This window comes from Aulostomus chinensis, chromosome 18 (assembly GCF_037954235.1).
Source record: "Aulostomus chinensis isolate RoL2024-O1b breed Wild chromosome 18, RoL_Achi_v1.0, whole genome shotgun sequence".
Lineage (NCBI taxonomy): Eukaryota > Metazoa > Chordata > Actinopteri > Syngnathiformes > Aulostomidae > Aulostomus > Aulostomus chinensis.
The window spans coordinates 10,045,951-10,061,131 of NC_141337.1; the positions used below are offsets into that span (position 1 = coordinate 10,045,951).

At 41.7% G+C, this 15,181-nt stretch overlaps 1 protein-coding gene across 1 annotated transcript; it reads left to right on the forward strand.

The window, feature by feature from the left end:
• The first annotated feature begins 3,401 nt into the window (after positions 1-3,401).
• On the forward strand, positions 3,402-7,374 carry LOC147245078 (transcription factor Sox-9-like). Its single transcript, XM_086186089.1, has 3 exons — positions 3,402-4,258; positions 4,605-4,852; positions 5,154-7,374. Exons 1-3 carry the CDS (start codon positions 3,831-3,833, stop codon positions 5,927-5,929), a joined length of 1,452 nt encoding a protein of 483 aa, XP_086042215.1. The 5' UTR covers positions 3,402-3,830; the 3' UTR covers positions 5,930-7,374.
• The last annotated feature ends 7,807 nt before the right edge of the window (positions 7,375-15,181 follow it).

Consider the following 15,181-nt stretch of genomic DNA (forward strand, 5'->3'; position numbering starts at 1 on the left):
TTTTTCCGCTCGTTTCTTGTAAAGTGCTGCTCTGTGGTTCCGCGTGGGATATCTGGGAAGTGTGAGAGAATCACTAGAGACTATAAGCACATCCCCCTGAGGTGTCAAGGCCTTGATAAGTCCCGTTTAAACTTTACCCTTAGCAAAATGCCATATGTCAACAACTGCCCGTGGCCGAAGCACTCTGATCTGGGTAGACAAACACCATGGGACGGCTCATCCATCCCTGTGAGATGTTTGCTGACAGTGAGGAAAACTCTACAAAACCAAAGTGAGCCTGAGATAGAACTCACTGAGCAGTAACAAATAAACTGCCAAGAAGAGATATAGTGGCAGCAGCCGGATGGAAAGTTGAAATGCTTTGCCGCCAGCTCTGCCTCCTGTAGTCTTCTGCCATGTCTGATGCAGCTGGCACTAGTTGTGGAAAGTCTCAGACAGGTGTTATGTCAGTTATGAGCAGCCATAACCACCTCTGCCCTCACTGCAATACAATTTATCACCCGGCAATTTCTGTTCATTCTTATGGATCTCATAGCAGATCCTGATGGTAATTGCACTTTTTTTTAATTGCAGCATATATGATTTTCCCAAATATCTTCGTCATGGTGAAATGAACACTGACTTATCATCAAACACCCCTTAGTCTAACTAATTAAATCAGGAAGGCCAATTAAAAAAAATCCAAAGCTTCAAATACAGCAATGCATCAACAAGTACTCCCCTAACTCTTACGACGCTTTCAAAAACGTGGTGGCCCACTTAAACATTTTCAGTGGAATCTCAGAGAGCCGAGAGAGGTGGAGGACATGATTTAGCAGTTTACCCCCAGTGTTTGCCTCAAAATTTTGACGCTGTGGCTCGAAGTCAAGCTGAGAAGTTTCCCAAGACCTGCTCGGCCCGCAGACGAGCGTTCCATGTACGCCGTTAGCCTGGCCCCCAGAAGAGCTGCACCCCCCCCACCCACCCACCCCCATTCTCCCCCCCTTCCCTCCACTGATGGACTGTATAAATCAGACTACAGGGTATCTCAAAGCCTCTGTAGTCAGCACTGAGGGGGCAAAAACATGGCCAATCACACCCTTGATGCCTCAGTGTTAGCCATCAGTGGGTTTCCTCCTCTGCATCTCTAGACTTCTAAAACTCAGAGATCTCACACCTCCTACAACACAGCATGGAAAAGCTGTTTTATGGATTATGCAAAGCTGCATTCATTACTAAAAGTATTACATTTTGACTGTCAGTAGAGATGCGTTACACATTATTGAGGAACAAGTCTCGAGGTCTTCAGTCTATGCACAGAGAATCTTGCTTCTTTATAGTACTGTCAAGAAAAGCATCAATGTCAGCTGACATGGATTTTTAAATATTCCTCCCTCACATGAATGCTGGAAGTAAAGTATTTTTAAATTGAGTCTTACCTTCATGTCTTACCTTCATGTCTTGCCTTCATGTCTTACCTTCTTGTCTTACCTTCTTACGCCAAGTTAACATGACAAATATAGATGGTACAGACTCATCAGAATCAGGACAAAAGAGGAAAGACCAGAATGAAAGAGAAAACCTTGAAGTACAAGAATACAGACAGATGATACTCGTGCACGTTCATGTTCGGCCATGATAAACTGCACGGTAACACTACACTGGAAAAGTGTAACGTTACACTGAAAAAGTGCAAAGTTACCTTGCGGAAAAGTATCATAAGAATGCGGTCATTTTAAAAATGACTGCAACATCTATATCTCCGTCGAAGTCCAGCTACGATGATTTATCGACCTGTTCTAATGAAAACCCAAAATATTACTCATTGTATTTTCCCTTCGGTAACTTTCCAATCTTTTATTTTATAAAAAAATAATAGTTCAAATTAACATTTACTTTTGAGCTGGAAGAGCATGTTGGCTAACTTTTATTTGTTACTATTCACACATCTGTATGTGGACTTCAGTAGGATTTGGTTTGTAAAATTGAACATGTGGACGAATGCCTGAACTAATGGAACAAAGTGTCCTTTGTCCATCGAAAACAAGAGCTGGAGCAAATCCAACCATGTAGATTTTACTGTTGTGACACGTTTGTTGTGTTCCAGCCTTTTCTAAAATGGCTCATCATGAATGTAAACATAATATTTTATGATGCTTCTATACTATCATTATTATTAGAAGTAGTACTCGTAATAGTATTTGTATGAACCATACAAGTCAATGTTCAACCTGTAAAATCAATGGGTGCATTTTACTCGCAAATCCTTTAAAGAAAAGGCATCCTAGCAGATCAGACCAAACCAACAAACCAACAAACAAGAAGGGTACCATTTCACAGCCAAAACTCAATTAACTTTATATTTGTAGATAAAGAATTATTTTATATTATTATCTTCAATAAGAAAAAACACTTGAAAAAAATTTTTTTTTTTATTTGGCCTTCCAACTTGCTTGAATCTCTGCTTTTCTTGCTTCTTCTTCTTCTTCTTCTTCTTCTTCTTCTTCTTCTTCTTCTTCTTCTCCTTCTTCTTTCCAGAGAAGACGAACACTCAAATAGGAAAGAAAAGTGAGAATTCACATAGTGAAATGTTTTGTAATATCCACTTTATCTGAATTATTGCAGTCACTCCACACTGGGAGGGCCGCACTCAGGTTTCTGGGCTGTTGTCGCCCCCTATTGGTCCATGCATCGCTGATACACGGAAGGCTGCTGCCTGGGACAGTCTCTCTCTCTCTCTCTCTCTCTCTCTCTCTCTCACACACACACACACACACACACACACCGTTGTTCTGCGTTATAAAATCTAAATATTTTAAAGGACTTCTGCACGTATTCAGATTATAGTTAGACTATCAAACGTATTAAAAACGAATTCGCTGCTGTAAACTGCTCTTAATTCTAAATCAATGAAAAAAAATGCATTCCAGAAAGGGAGAAGTTGACTTACAAGTGACTTTAGTTGGACCGAAATACGAAATACAAACTTTCTTTGGAGAATGATGACTTTAAAGTGTCAAATTGGAAAATCCAAACCTTTTAATTTCTCAGCCTGTTCCATTATCTTGGAAGTTGGACGAAAAAGCTCTAAAGTCTGAGGAAATCATGATAAAAAGTCAGAAAAACAGCACATAAAGGTGAATTCTAGACGTCAAGGTTTACTGCTTCTACTACTTTATCTTACTGATACCGTGTTTGTTTATTTCTATCACAGCTATACTTCTTTTTTTCTCTCGGTGATTTTAACGTTTAGATCAAATATTTATCACTTAAAATTGCGATGTTTAACTTGAACCAACCCGAAGACTACAAGAAGAGAGAGAGAGAGAGAGAGAGAGAGAGAGAGAGAGAGAGAGAGAGAGAGAAGCCCTTTTTTTCTAACTTGACTTGGGTTTTTCACTGTTTTTGACTGCCAGGCTTCTTTAGAGCAGAGTCAGATTACGTCTCCTCCCACTAAAAGTTTTCCCCCAATCAAACCAAACCAAAATCTCTCCGTCAAACATAAATCCAGGCTTCGCATTTGTGCCTTTAGATTCTCCTGCAAACCTCCGCGAGAAGATCGCCCACTCACAGTTTGACTTTAAAGTCCAAGTTTCAAAATTGAACATCAGAAAGCGATCACTTGGCAATTTTTTTCTTCCCCCAAACGAAATTGTTTCTTATCAAAGGACCGTCCGAGTCTTTTTTGTTGTTGGTATTTTTGGTTTATTCTAAAGGGAGTTTGCCAGTCAAGTTGTGCGCCTGCACAGACTGTCACTGCAGTCTTTGGGCACAACACTTGGATTTTAGAAAGAAGGATTGTCTCCTTTTTCTTTTTTTTATTTCAAGAAGTTGTTCTTCAATTTTCTCGCATGAATCTCCTCGACCCTTACCTGAAGATGACCGAAGAACAGGAGAAGTGTCACTCCGACGCTCCCAGCCCCAGCATGTCTGAGGACTCGGCTGGCTCGCCGTGTCCCTCCGGCTCCGGATCGGACACTGAGAACACCCGGCCGTCAGATAACCATCTTCTCCGGGGTCAAGAGTACAAGAAAGAGGGCGAAGAGGAAAAGTTCCCCGTGTGTATCAGAGATGCGGTGTCCCAGGTGTTGAAGGGTTACGACTGGACGCTGGTGCCGATGCCGGTGCGCGTCAACGGCTCAAGCAAAAGTAAACCTCATGTCAAGAGACCCATGAACGCGTTCATGGTCTGGGCTCAGGCGGCGCGGCGGAAGCTGGCTGATCAATACCCGCATCTGCACAATGCGGAACTCAGCAAAACTCTTGGCAAACTTTGGAGGTACGTTTGTTTCACGCTTTCACTCACTTCTGTCGCGCGTCTTTACTGATCCCAGCGCACGATTTATCCGAGCAGTCACTCTACCTGGGAGCGCCTGCGTGCAGAGGTTATGATTGGGATGATGCCTTTCAAACCCGAATTCGTGTTTTAGGAGTGAATTTCACGATGAGCTCGCAACGGTTCTCATTGCATGCACAGAAGAAGTTACGCAAACTTTGAAGGCACCTCCTCAATAATTAAAACAAGAATTGCACTGATTCGGCACTTCCCCCCGCACTAATATCAACTTTTTATTGCTGTTGCTATGAACTGAACACACTGAAATGACTCCGCTTGATGTTTTCAGGTTGCTCAATGAAGTAGAGAAGCGTCCGTTTGTGGAAGAGGCCGAGCGTTTGAGGGTGCAGCACAAGAAAGATCACCCCGACTACAAGTACCAGCCGAGGCGAAGGAAGTCTGTCAAAAACGGTCCAAACGAACCCGAAGATGGCGAGCAAACCCACATCTCTCCAAACGCCATCTTCAAGGCGCTGCAGCAGGCCGATTCTCCTGCGTCCAGTATGGGTGAGCTGCACTCCCCAGGAGAGCATTCAGGTGAGACAAACTACATCAGGAAATAGTTTTTGTTGTTGTTGTTTTGTTTTGTTTTTTAAATTCCAGTCAATAAAGCAGTCCAGTTCTGATGTAAATGTGTTTTTAGAGTGATGCATTTAGAAACCCATTTGTAGAAATGACATCATGAAATTCTTTAAGCTCCTCAACCTGTTAATTAGGAATGATTAGCACGTATTATAAGCCATCATGCAAATACACCTGTCAGTGTAGATGAACTCCACCCATGAAAGCATTCACAATCTAGTCTACATGAGATTAACAGTTGTTTTGCTCTACCCAGGTCAGTCCCAGGGCCCACCAACACCCCCAACTACCCCCAAGACAGACCTCCCCTCCAGCAAAGCTGATCTGAAGCGAGAGGGGCGCCCGGTACAGGAGGGCACCAGTCGGCAGCTCAACATTGACTTTGGTGCTGTGGACATCGGCGACGTCGGCGACGTTATCTCCAACATGGGGAGTTTTGATGTCGATGAGTTTGATCAGTACCTGCCACCCCACAGCCATGCAGGGGTAACTGCTACAGCCCAGGGCGGCTACACTAGCAGCTACGGCATTAGCAGCTCTGCAGTCAGCCAGGCTGCCAATGTTGGGGCTCACGCTTGGATGTCCAAGCAGCAGCAGCAGCAGCAGCAACAGCAGCAGCACTCTCTGACCACCCTGGGTGGAGGAGGTGAGCAAGGGCAGCAGGGTCAACAAAGAACCACCCAGATCAAGACGGAGCAGCTGAGCCCCAGCCACTACAGTGAGCAGCAGGGTTCCCCTCAGCACGTCACCTACGGCTCCTTTAGCCTGCAGCACTACAGCACCTCCTCCTACCCCTCCATCACAAGAGCACAATATGACTATTCAGACCACCAAGGTGGTGCCAACTCCTACTACAGCCATGCAGCTAGCCAAGGCTCCGGCCTCTACTCCACCTTCAGCTACATGAGCCCCAGCCAGAGGCCCATGTACACCCCGATCGCTGACACCGCCGGGGTGCCCTCCGTTCCCCAGACCCACAGTCCGCAGCACTGGGAGCAGCAGCCCGTTTACACACAGCTGTCCAGGCCATAAGAGGAGGCAAGCCTCAGCACTGACTCTGTCACACCCCGCCCATGCATAAACTCCTGTCACCCGGTGGCCTGTGTGCCATCACGCCACACACCCTTCATTGCCAACAGAAAAACATGACAATGACTCGTTTATAGTACTGAAAATATATCTTTGGATTGGCTCACAACAGTGCCTTTTGTATTGATTGGAATTGTGATTATATTTTTTTAGATATAATGTTTTAATAAAAATCCTCTGTGAGGACATACTGGTTTTAAATATTTTAGTATGTACTGTGTATGTGTTCTGCTCGTCATCATCATGGAAATCAAGTGTCATCAGCATCCACATCAGTATGATTTGAAGGTTAAAATCATCACAAAGGAGCACGATAGCCGAGTCCGACACCCTCAGTGGCCTTACTTCTCACTCGTGTATTTTTGTACAGGAAGTAAGAAACCGTTTACTGACACTGCCGTCTTATAATAGCCTACATTCTGCTTTTGAACTTTTGTACTGTACATATTTTATTCCAATAAGAAACAAGGATTGAGCAATGCAGGTTAGAAAAAGTTTGAATTTTTGACCATGATATGACCGTGTCATCAGTGAATTAGTCAAATATTACTTTTCCTCGTTCTTTGCTTAAGCTCAAATTATTGTGTTGGAAAATGCTATAACAGGTGCCATGTAACTCTCAACTAGGGGCCTTACTGTGTTGCTAGATGTAACTGAGCAATGCTTGCTTTTATCTGGGTTCTGCCTTGATACCATTGGTGCCTGTGGAGCCACAGTCGGGATGCTCCATCCACTGGTACTGCAGTGTTGAAATCACAGCATAGTTCTGACTTCCTGCTCGAGGAGATACAGGAAATGACCTTTAACCTGATTCTCTCCAGCAGCCAGCAGGTCTTAGTCTGGCGTGCTTCTCTCAACCTTTTTCCTAACCTTTTCTTAATTTATTCTTTAGCATTAATTTTATTTGAGAAAAAAAAACTATTTGCAATTATCTTTTTTTTTTTTTTTAATTCAGCAGCAGCTTACTGAGATTTTCAGTGGAGTAGTTTGCTGTCGTTACGTGGTACAAATTTGTTTATTTATCATTTGTAAATTGTTTTCCGTATAAAAGTTTCTTTTATCCATGATCTAGTTATGTACAGATTTCTTATAATTACGATAAACACGATGAGTATTTCTCTAAATAAAGAAAAAAAAAACTGGAAGTTTTTCTCTATTTTCTCTCTAACAAATTAATTCATGGAGGCAGCGGCTGTTTTGTAAAGAATTCGCTGGAATCGACCGGAGACTTTTTTTTTTTTTATATATATATATATATTTTGTTTTTGGAGACAAAAAAGTTGTGTTGCTCATTTTTATATTCTGTATCATTAGTTGTCATTTTGTCATCCTCCTAATGCAGTTTCCCTAGGTAAACATGGCATTATCTTAAAAGCTTATCTTTTGTATTATATTGTTTGCAATAAAAAAGAAAACAAAGAGAGCTGTGTGATCACTTTGTGCAACCAGAAGGTTTCCTTTCTGTCTCTAAAGATCAGCGAGGTTTATCAGTGATGCAATTAGCGATTGTGAGAGAAGAAGAGACCGACCACGACATCGCTGGGAGAAAAAAAGATTACAAATAAATGTAATCAAATCCAGTTTTAACGCTTTATTTGGTAAAATGTCTCCTCAAGACTCAAGTATTATTCAAGATGTGATCCCCTGGTTTTGTTTTCTCAGACGACGAGGTCACAGGTCCATTTTTACCACGGCCTATTGACAAGACGTATATCCCACCCCCCTGCCTCCTCCTTCCTGTAAACACGACGACTTACAAAAACCAACTACGTAGTAATATTGTTTATTAATTAGTGGCTCAGCTGTTTAGGAATAGAGTTGGGCCTTATTTGATCAGTTACAGAGTAAACACAGATCAGGTCCTTTAACTTGACGCTATATATATATGTGTGTGTGTGTGTGTGTGTGTGTGTGTGTGTGTGTGTGTGTGTGTGTGTGTGTGTAAAAAAGGTATCTTACAATTTAAGCTGGTTTAACTCATTTTGATATTAGTGTTTACTTGGCTGAAGGGTTTCTCTAGAGTTAAAAAGGGCACATTATCTGAGTTCTCACACATTATGAAGTTAATGCAGTGTTGGAATCTACATTTCAGTGAATTAGGTTTGCAAGAACGATAATGTTGTGTCACATGTCAGAAGTGAGACATATAAATGTGATGACAGTGCATCCAGATTCTGAATCTTACATAATGCCAGACTTGAAATAGAAGCAGAAGCAACATAACATGTCTCATACAATTATCAATCAGTCCATCCATCCTCTATACCACTTATCCGTTAGGGGTCACGCAGGGGGCTGGAGCCTACTCCAGCTGACACTGGGTGAGAGGTGGGGTTCACCCCGTCCAGTCACAGGACCATCAGGAGCAATTAGGGGTTCAGAATCTTGCTCAAGGAGACCTAAACATGGTCACCAGGGGAAGTGAGGCTCGAACCAGCGACTCTTCAGTTGCTAGATGGCTACTCTCCCTCTGAGCCATGCCGCCCTCTCCTCATAAAACTGCACAAGACAAATTAAATGAAATGTCCACATTATTATTATTTTTCAACATTGTACTTTAAATATTGTCTTGATTTATTTTAGCAGTTATGCTAATTTGATGTATATCAGTCTTGTATAGTTGTTAGAATTGGTTTCCTCTCTTCTTTGCGATTTCTGTAACTTCTGTTCTGCTGTTTCAAATTCTTCCTCTGCAACTTTGCATGTAATAGTTTCAGCTTCTGGTGAGTAAATCGTCACAGTGAACCGTCACCAGACATCTCAGGTCGCTGTGGTCTTGTGTTAGGGTGATAGAGGAGGGTTCTTCTCCATGCTTCAGGCTTCTGTCTCTGGTTAAAGGTGGAAGAGCACATCTTCCCCTGCAGTAAGGAGTGTTTGAAACTTTGAGGTTACCTCCCACAGAGAGCCCCGAGGCCAATCTATCAATGGCTCAGACCTGAAGAGAGGCAGCAGGGCCTCAGGGCCTGACAGGGCAAAGGGAGGCCAGTTAGCGGTGTCTTGGGGGAGCGAGAGGTGGAGCCGGGGGCGGGGAACAAAAATTCTTACTCATCAACATTTTGGATTTTAAAACTATGGAACTGCATTGATGAATGAAATAAAGAAAGAGAATAAGACAAAAACAAACAAACAAACAAAAATCAACAACAATTTTTCAAAACAGTAGCCATTGTCCAAAAGTGAAAGACCGCAGAATGACATCGACATGGATTTAGAAAAAAAAAAAAAAAATACATGTGTATTTTGCAACAAAATAAAATCCTGCTGGATTCGCTAAGAGTAATCACAATATCCAGATGTCTTCTGATGGCCAAGCTGGCTCCAATTGGCATATACAGTAGTGACCCAGTTCACAGAACATGATTGGCTCCTGATGGAAGACGTTGCCTGAAAGTTCAGCAGGAGCCAACATCTCTGTTCTGCAAACAAGGAAAAAGTCAACTCGGTAAACACAGACCCATGTTGCCCCATTTTTCAGAGAATGAGCAGAACATTTTAACTAAAAAGTTTCAGTCCCACATTCTTGGGAACACGTGTGCATTGGAAAATGTGAAGAGTTTACATTTGCAGGGGAAGGCAAGTTATTTGTATATAACCTTTCAACAACAAGGCAATTTACATTGATCATAAAAGGCATTAAAGGCATAATACATTATATTTTACAAAAGACATTTAATTTGAATGTAAATACATTAAATAAAATGGAAATGAGCTAATAAGAAGATAAAACAGGAGTACAGTGCAGTGCAGAGAGAAACATAAATAAATACTCCCAAATTTGATTTAGTAAAAAACAGTGGAAAAAAAAGAAACTGTTTAAGCATTGATTTAAAAGAATTGGAGCAGACCTGATGTTTTCTGAGAGTTTGTTCCAGACATTTGAAGCAGAAAAATTAAATGCTGCTTCTCCAACTTTGGTTTTGACTCTGGGAACACGGAGTAAACCTGTCCCAGATGATCTGAAAAGTCTGAGGATCATATGAGCAGATTCGAAATGTATCGTGGATGCAAATGTACGCAAATCAGATGATCTTTTATTACTTTGGGGGTATTAATTGGTACTTCAAAATTAAATCTCACGCGTAGTAAAACCTCAGAGTGCTCTATTTCGTTTAGGCTTTGCCCCTGTAAAGGCTGCTGCATTGACTTAATTCCATTCAAGGCCTCAGATGGCGCTATTCCCCCCATCTCAGTGATTCTTCCCAGTTCTTCCACCTCACCGTTGGGAGACCTGGACTTTGATGGAGGGAGCTATGGTCCTGCTGCAGCAGTTTCTCCTCCTTTCCATCCCCCTGCTAAACCACTGTGATGTTCACAGATGAACCTGGCCCTGTTTACGCCCTTTTTTTGGGGGTGTGGGGGGGTGGCTTCTGGATCATATTCCCCTGGTAAATCAGAGAACTCTCAATTTTTTGGGTCTTACGGGGAAAGAAAAGAGAAAAAGAAGAGAGCAAATGCTTGTAGCTCGTAGCACAAAGACCGCTTAAACTTATCTCCAGATATTTGCAGATTCCATTTAGCCTCCATCTGTGATCAAAGACTTTCCTGCAGTTATTTCATTTTGCCATGAAGGATTCTATTCAAGCCAATAACCAACATCTTTCTCTGGATACCCTCCTTTAATTCAATGCTCCTCCTAGTGCCTCTAATCCCATCACCATGGTTTAGTGGGCTGCGCGGTGGGAACCTCAAGGTATGTAATCACCATCCCATCTTTCTGGAGGCGAGGGTGCAGTGTAATATCAATCGTGCATGAGGGATGAAACCAATAGCTACAGCAGTTCGGGATATTCTCAGAATCTGGATTTACAATCCAAAAATGCCCCCCTTTTTTTGGAAGTTATTGGTATAATATTAAATCTTTTTACAAATCTTTTTGCAATATTTTTACACTTTTATTTCCCGCGACAGATCTGATCCAAACAAGTCCGAATGTAGCCTTGATTTAGTTTTAACTCTACCTTCTCTAGGCTCAGTGAAAGTGTGACAAAATGGTAGCTAATTTCAGTTTGTTTCATCAGAATATTTTTCATGCAGTGTTGTCACAGAGCAGCACCCTGTCAGGAAATGACGTCAGTTATTGAGGCTTTCCCTTTGCTCGACCAGCATGAGTCATTCTTTGGGCTTTTCTGTGGACACAGAAAGTCTTGCCCATGCAGTAGCAGCCCAAACATAATGATAAATTAAATTTGTTCCATATACTGCAATTTGCCCAGAAATTATTCCCAATGATTAAAGGTCACAAATGCAGATGCTGTCTGATTATGACCATCTTTTCTCAGTTTATTTTTTTTGTTGTTGTTTTTTTGCTATTATACAACACCAAGAATTTGTCTCAAATGTTCTAAACCGTGATCTCCAGCCTCCAATGTAGGCACAAAAACTCTTGGCAGGAGCACAGCAAGCCAGCCAATGAGTGGCCGCGATGGAACTGCTCCCCTCTAAACAGCAGGAGAACCCTGATGAATGTTTCAAAGAGGGATCGGAAACAAGACCAAATTTTTCTTTCTTTCTTTCTCTTTTTTTTTCTCAGACAGGCCTTTCCATGGGCAATTTTCCCAGGACGACCCCATTATTATTCCACAGAGACGTCTGCCCCCTCCTAACCCTATGGGTGGTCTTTTCTGAAGGCGAAGAGAAGTGGAAAAGAGAGGGGAAAAGAGTAAAATATCTAACAATAAAATACATAATAAAGCAAATGAGGCAAAATGAAATGAAGAGTCAAACTATGATCAGTTATATATAAATTATATATTTCAGTGTTCTGCCTGTTTCAGTGTGTCAAGACAACTTTAGCCATAGTTAAGAGTAGGGCCACATATCCAGATATATTTCTGTGATTCAAACCTAAAGATACAGGCTTTTCTCTTAGTGTACTGCAGTTCTCAGTGTATTTGTACAATAAGGCTATATCTCTGTTTACAGTACAGGGACAGTTCAAACTGACCCTCACACTGAGTTACTTTTAAATTGTCCAGTCCATAAAATTCCTTTGTAAAGCAATACGACACATCCAGTTGAGGAAACCCCTGCTAAATCACAGAGAAAGACTAGCTGACCACAAGGACGTTTCCATGGAAGCTACATCCTCAGCTGAAGAACTACTATGTGCTGATTCAAGATGAGAGCAAAAGGGAGGGCACGTCTCCAACATCCTGTAACTTATTGATCAGAAGAGTTACAGGAAAGCAAAAAAGCAAAAACAAAAAAAACAACAAAAAAAACAGACATTCATCTGTTAATCAAATTCAGATCAATTACAATCCCTTCTCGTCACCGTTTTATTCTTCACTGTTCTAGGAAGTGAGACTTTGCCCTGCGGCCATCCATCTTGAGCTGGCCCCCATGAGGACATCGTTCTGTGCCAAGAGGCCAAGCTGGGCCAGCCGGCTGGAACCCTTGGTGAGCTCCCTGTCTTTGTCTGAGGATGTGTAAGAAACCTGGCACCGGCCCGAGGTCAGCATCACAAAATTATATTACCATAATCCCATTAAGTGTGTCTGAGTCCTCATGAGCTCCAGCTCAGCCTGGGAGGAAGGTAGGTGAGAGCTGGCAGCGAGGCGATTGACACACGAGTGGGTAATAAGAGACTGCAGCTTACCTGTTTTTTAGGTTTATGTTTGGACCAACACACCCGTATTTTAGAGCGGGATTTTTGAACATTAATATGTGATTCGAGATTTTTCTAAGTTTGTGCGTTTACCCATTTGGTTGTGTTTCTGATATAAGCCATGACAAACTCAACTGAACCAACCTGAACTGAGTAAAACTAAACTGAACTCAATGGAACTCAACTCAACAGAAACGAACTGAACTGAACTGAACTGAACTGAACTGAACTCAGCTCAGCTCAATTAAACTAAACCTTTTCTCAACATAGACAGCCAAAGTAAATATATGTCATTATTACCAAGGAGGTAATCCTTTCAGTTTGTTAGTATATTTGATAATTTGTCTGTCAGCAGGATTTTGTAAAAAAAATTTTTTTTTTATCAAACCATCTATCTCCATGCTCTTTATTTCATCTTCACATGTCCAAATGAACGACAAATACAAGTCAGGTTTGGGCCTGTTTTGAATGAAATGAGTTCTGGTATGACAAAAAAATGGAAAAGGCATATACTGTAGGTTAAATGTCCCTGAAGCAATACAATCTGCATAATTGAATCCAGGAGCCTTTAAATGAAATGATGGATCAAGTGGGTTTGTCTGTACGCTTTATATAATCAAGATTTCTCATCCTTATCTTTATTATCCATCGTTGTTCAAAAATGGATTCTCTCCAATAATCAGGAGATTTTCCATCCATCTGTACATTTGTTTTCAATTAAGACACTGAGAGAAAAGTTTGGCCTGTACCAAATATATATATGGATACAGAAGTTTGTCTTTCCTAATTCCCTCTATGTATCTGGTAAATCTCTGCGGAGCGTATAGTTTTACAATGTGCGTACAGCCATTAGACACAGGTTGTTGGAGCAGAATCACGTCGGTGAACACGGAAGTCATTGTCACAGGGCAGGAGTTAAATAAAAGACGACTCTGTGAGAGGATCCTGAGGGGTTTTGTGGTATCATATAGAGTTTATGTGACATTGGAATGCGGCCTATATTTCCATGACGTCTCATTGTTTTAAACGATGACCACAAGTATGCCCCAAAAAAAAAAAAAAAAAAAAGGACTTATAATGACCTGCAAGCATTTTTCTGTTTTCAGCTTGCAGAACGGGACTGCTCAGAAGTTTTGCTATTTCAGGTCATAATTATCTTTTATGTTTAGCTTATTCTGGAAAACTGCATGAAAAACTATGATGCCAAGAGCAGGCTGAGCTGTGCTGGTGTGGGATTTATTGTGTGTGTGTGTGTGTGTGTGTGTGTGTGTGTGTGTGTGTGTGTGTGTGTGTGTGTGTGTGTTTGTGTGTGATTTTCAGGTTCTAGTGGTGACTACAGTCAATGAAGCCGCAGATTATTATTGGCATTGGCCATTTCTTTACTTAAAGGGGTCCGGTATCTCAAACATACCCCCCTCCTCTCCCCCTCCTGTGTTTGGTCATTCCATCTGTGGGACGACCAGTAGGACTTAAGCTCTTGTTTAAATAAGTTAATACCTCAACCAACATGTAAAAGTAAAGTTCAGGGCCAAATGCAAATTCCTGAGAGACAGACGTGGTCGAACCTGGCAGCAAACCAAATCATTATGTCAATGAGACAATCCTGCAGAGGCTCTCTCACAGAATCATAGAATAATTGTCCTGCCATCCTCTATGGTGTTTATGTGTGTGTTCATACGCCCGCCGGTTTCTTCTCACTCTCTTTCCTTGCTGATCCCCCACCGCAGCATGTGTTCTGATATGGTTCATCTCAACGCTTTTCCTTTGGGAGCTGAGCTTGAAGTGAAATATGGGCAGAATATCTCATGGTCGATGGGGTCTTCACCAGCCTCATTTCCTCCGAGAGGAGCTCCGACAGAGCGGAGCACCAGGCTTAATCCTAACAGCACACGAGAAAATAGAACGTTTTGGTTAAGTCCATTTAAAATGAAGATCCTGATGCTTCTGCGCAGTTATTTTAAGATAATAAGAATCATGGTTTGAGAGTAAGTCATAACTGCATTATTCAGTAGTCACCTGAACAGAATCAAGAGATAAATGTAACTAAAAAAAAACTTTTAACTTGGCCTCAAAACAAAATTTAAACAGCCTTTTAGCCTCTGCCACTGTGGAAATATGATCACTGGTGTGTTTGTTTGTGAACAAGATATCTCATATTTTGATTAAATTCAGTAGAAAGATAGGTAGATTGGAGACTATCTGGATCAGATTGTCCATCTTGGATCCTGTTGCAGGATTTTGGAAGGATACAGCTGCAGCAGCGGCCTCATCCACGGAGGTATGCGCTCTAATTTTCATTCTATGCATGTGCAAATTTTTCCCATCACCAGTTTCCCACCCAAATCCCACCAACATCGCTACCTGTCATTCACTTGTTCATTCATCTGATGTTCGTAACATGCACCGTGTCTGCAGTAGGCTGACCCTGGTCAGGCCCCCAGTCAATCACAGGTATCCAATAAAAGAAGTGGCAGTAAGTTTAAAAGTGAAAACATGTTATTTTAGAAGCTGGATTTCATCAAATATTCATCTCTTGTGTCATTTTTTTGCTGGCACAACTGTTGTGCGTAATCGGCTGTTTGAACAAG

Bases quoted from the DNA above. Each gene is read 5' to 3' on its own strand.
- LOC147245078 (XM_086186089.1), top strand. From the start codon at position 3,831: ATGAATCTCCTCGACCCTTACCTGAAGATGACCGAAGAACAGGAGAAG. The intron at 4,259-4,604 runs GTACGTTTGTTT...TGATGTTTTCAG, and splicing joins ACTCTTGGCAAACTTTGGAG to GTTGCTCAATGAAGTAGAGA. The intron at 4,853-5,153 runs GTGAGACAAACT...TGCTCTACCCAG, and splicing joins CTCCCCAGGAGAGCATTCAG to GTCAGTCCCAGGGCCCACCA.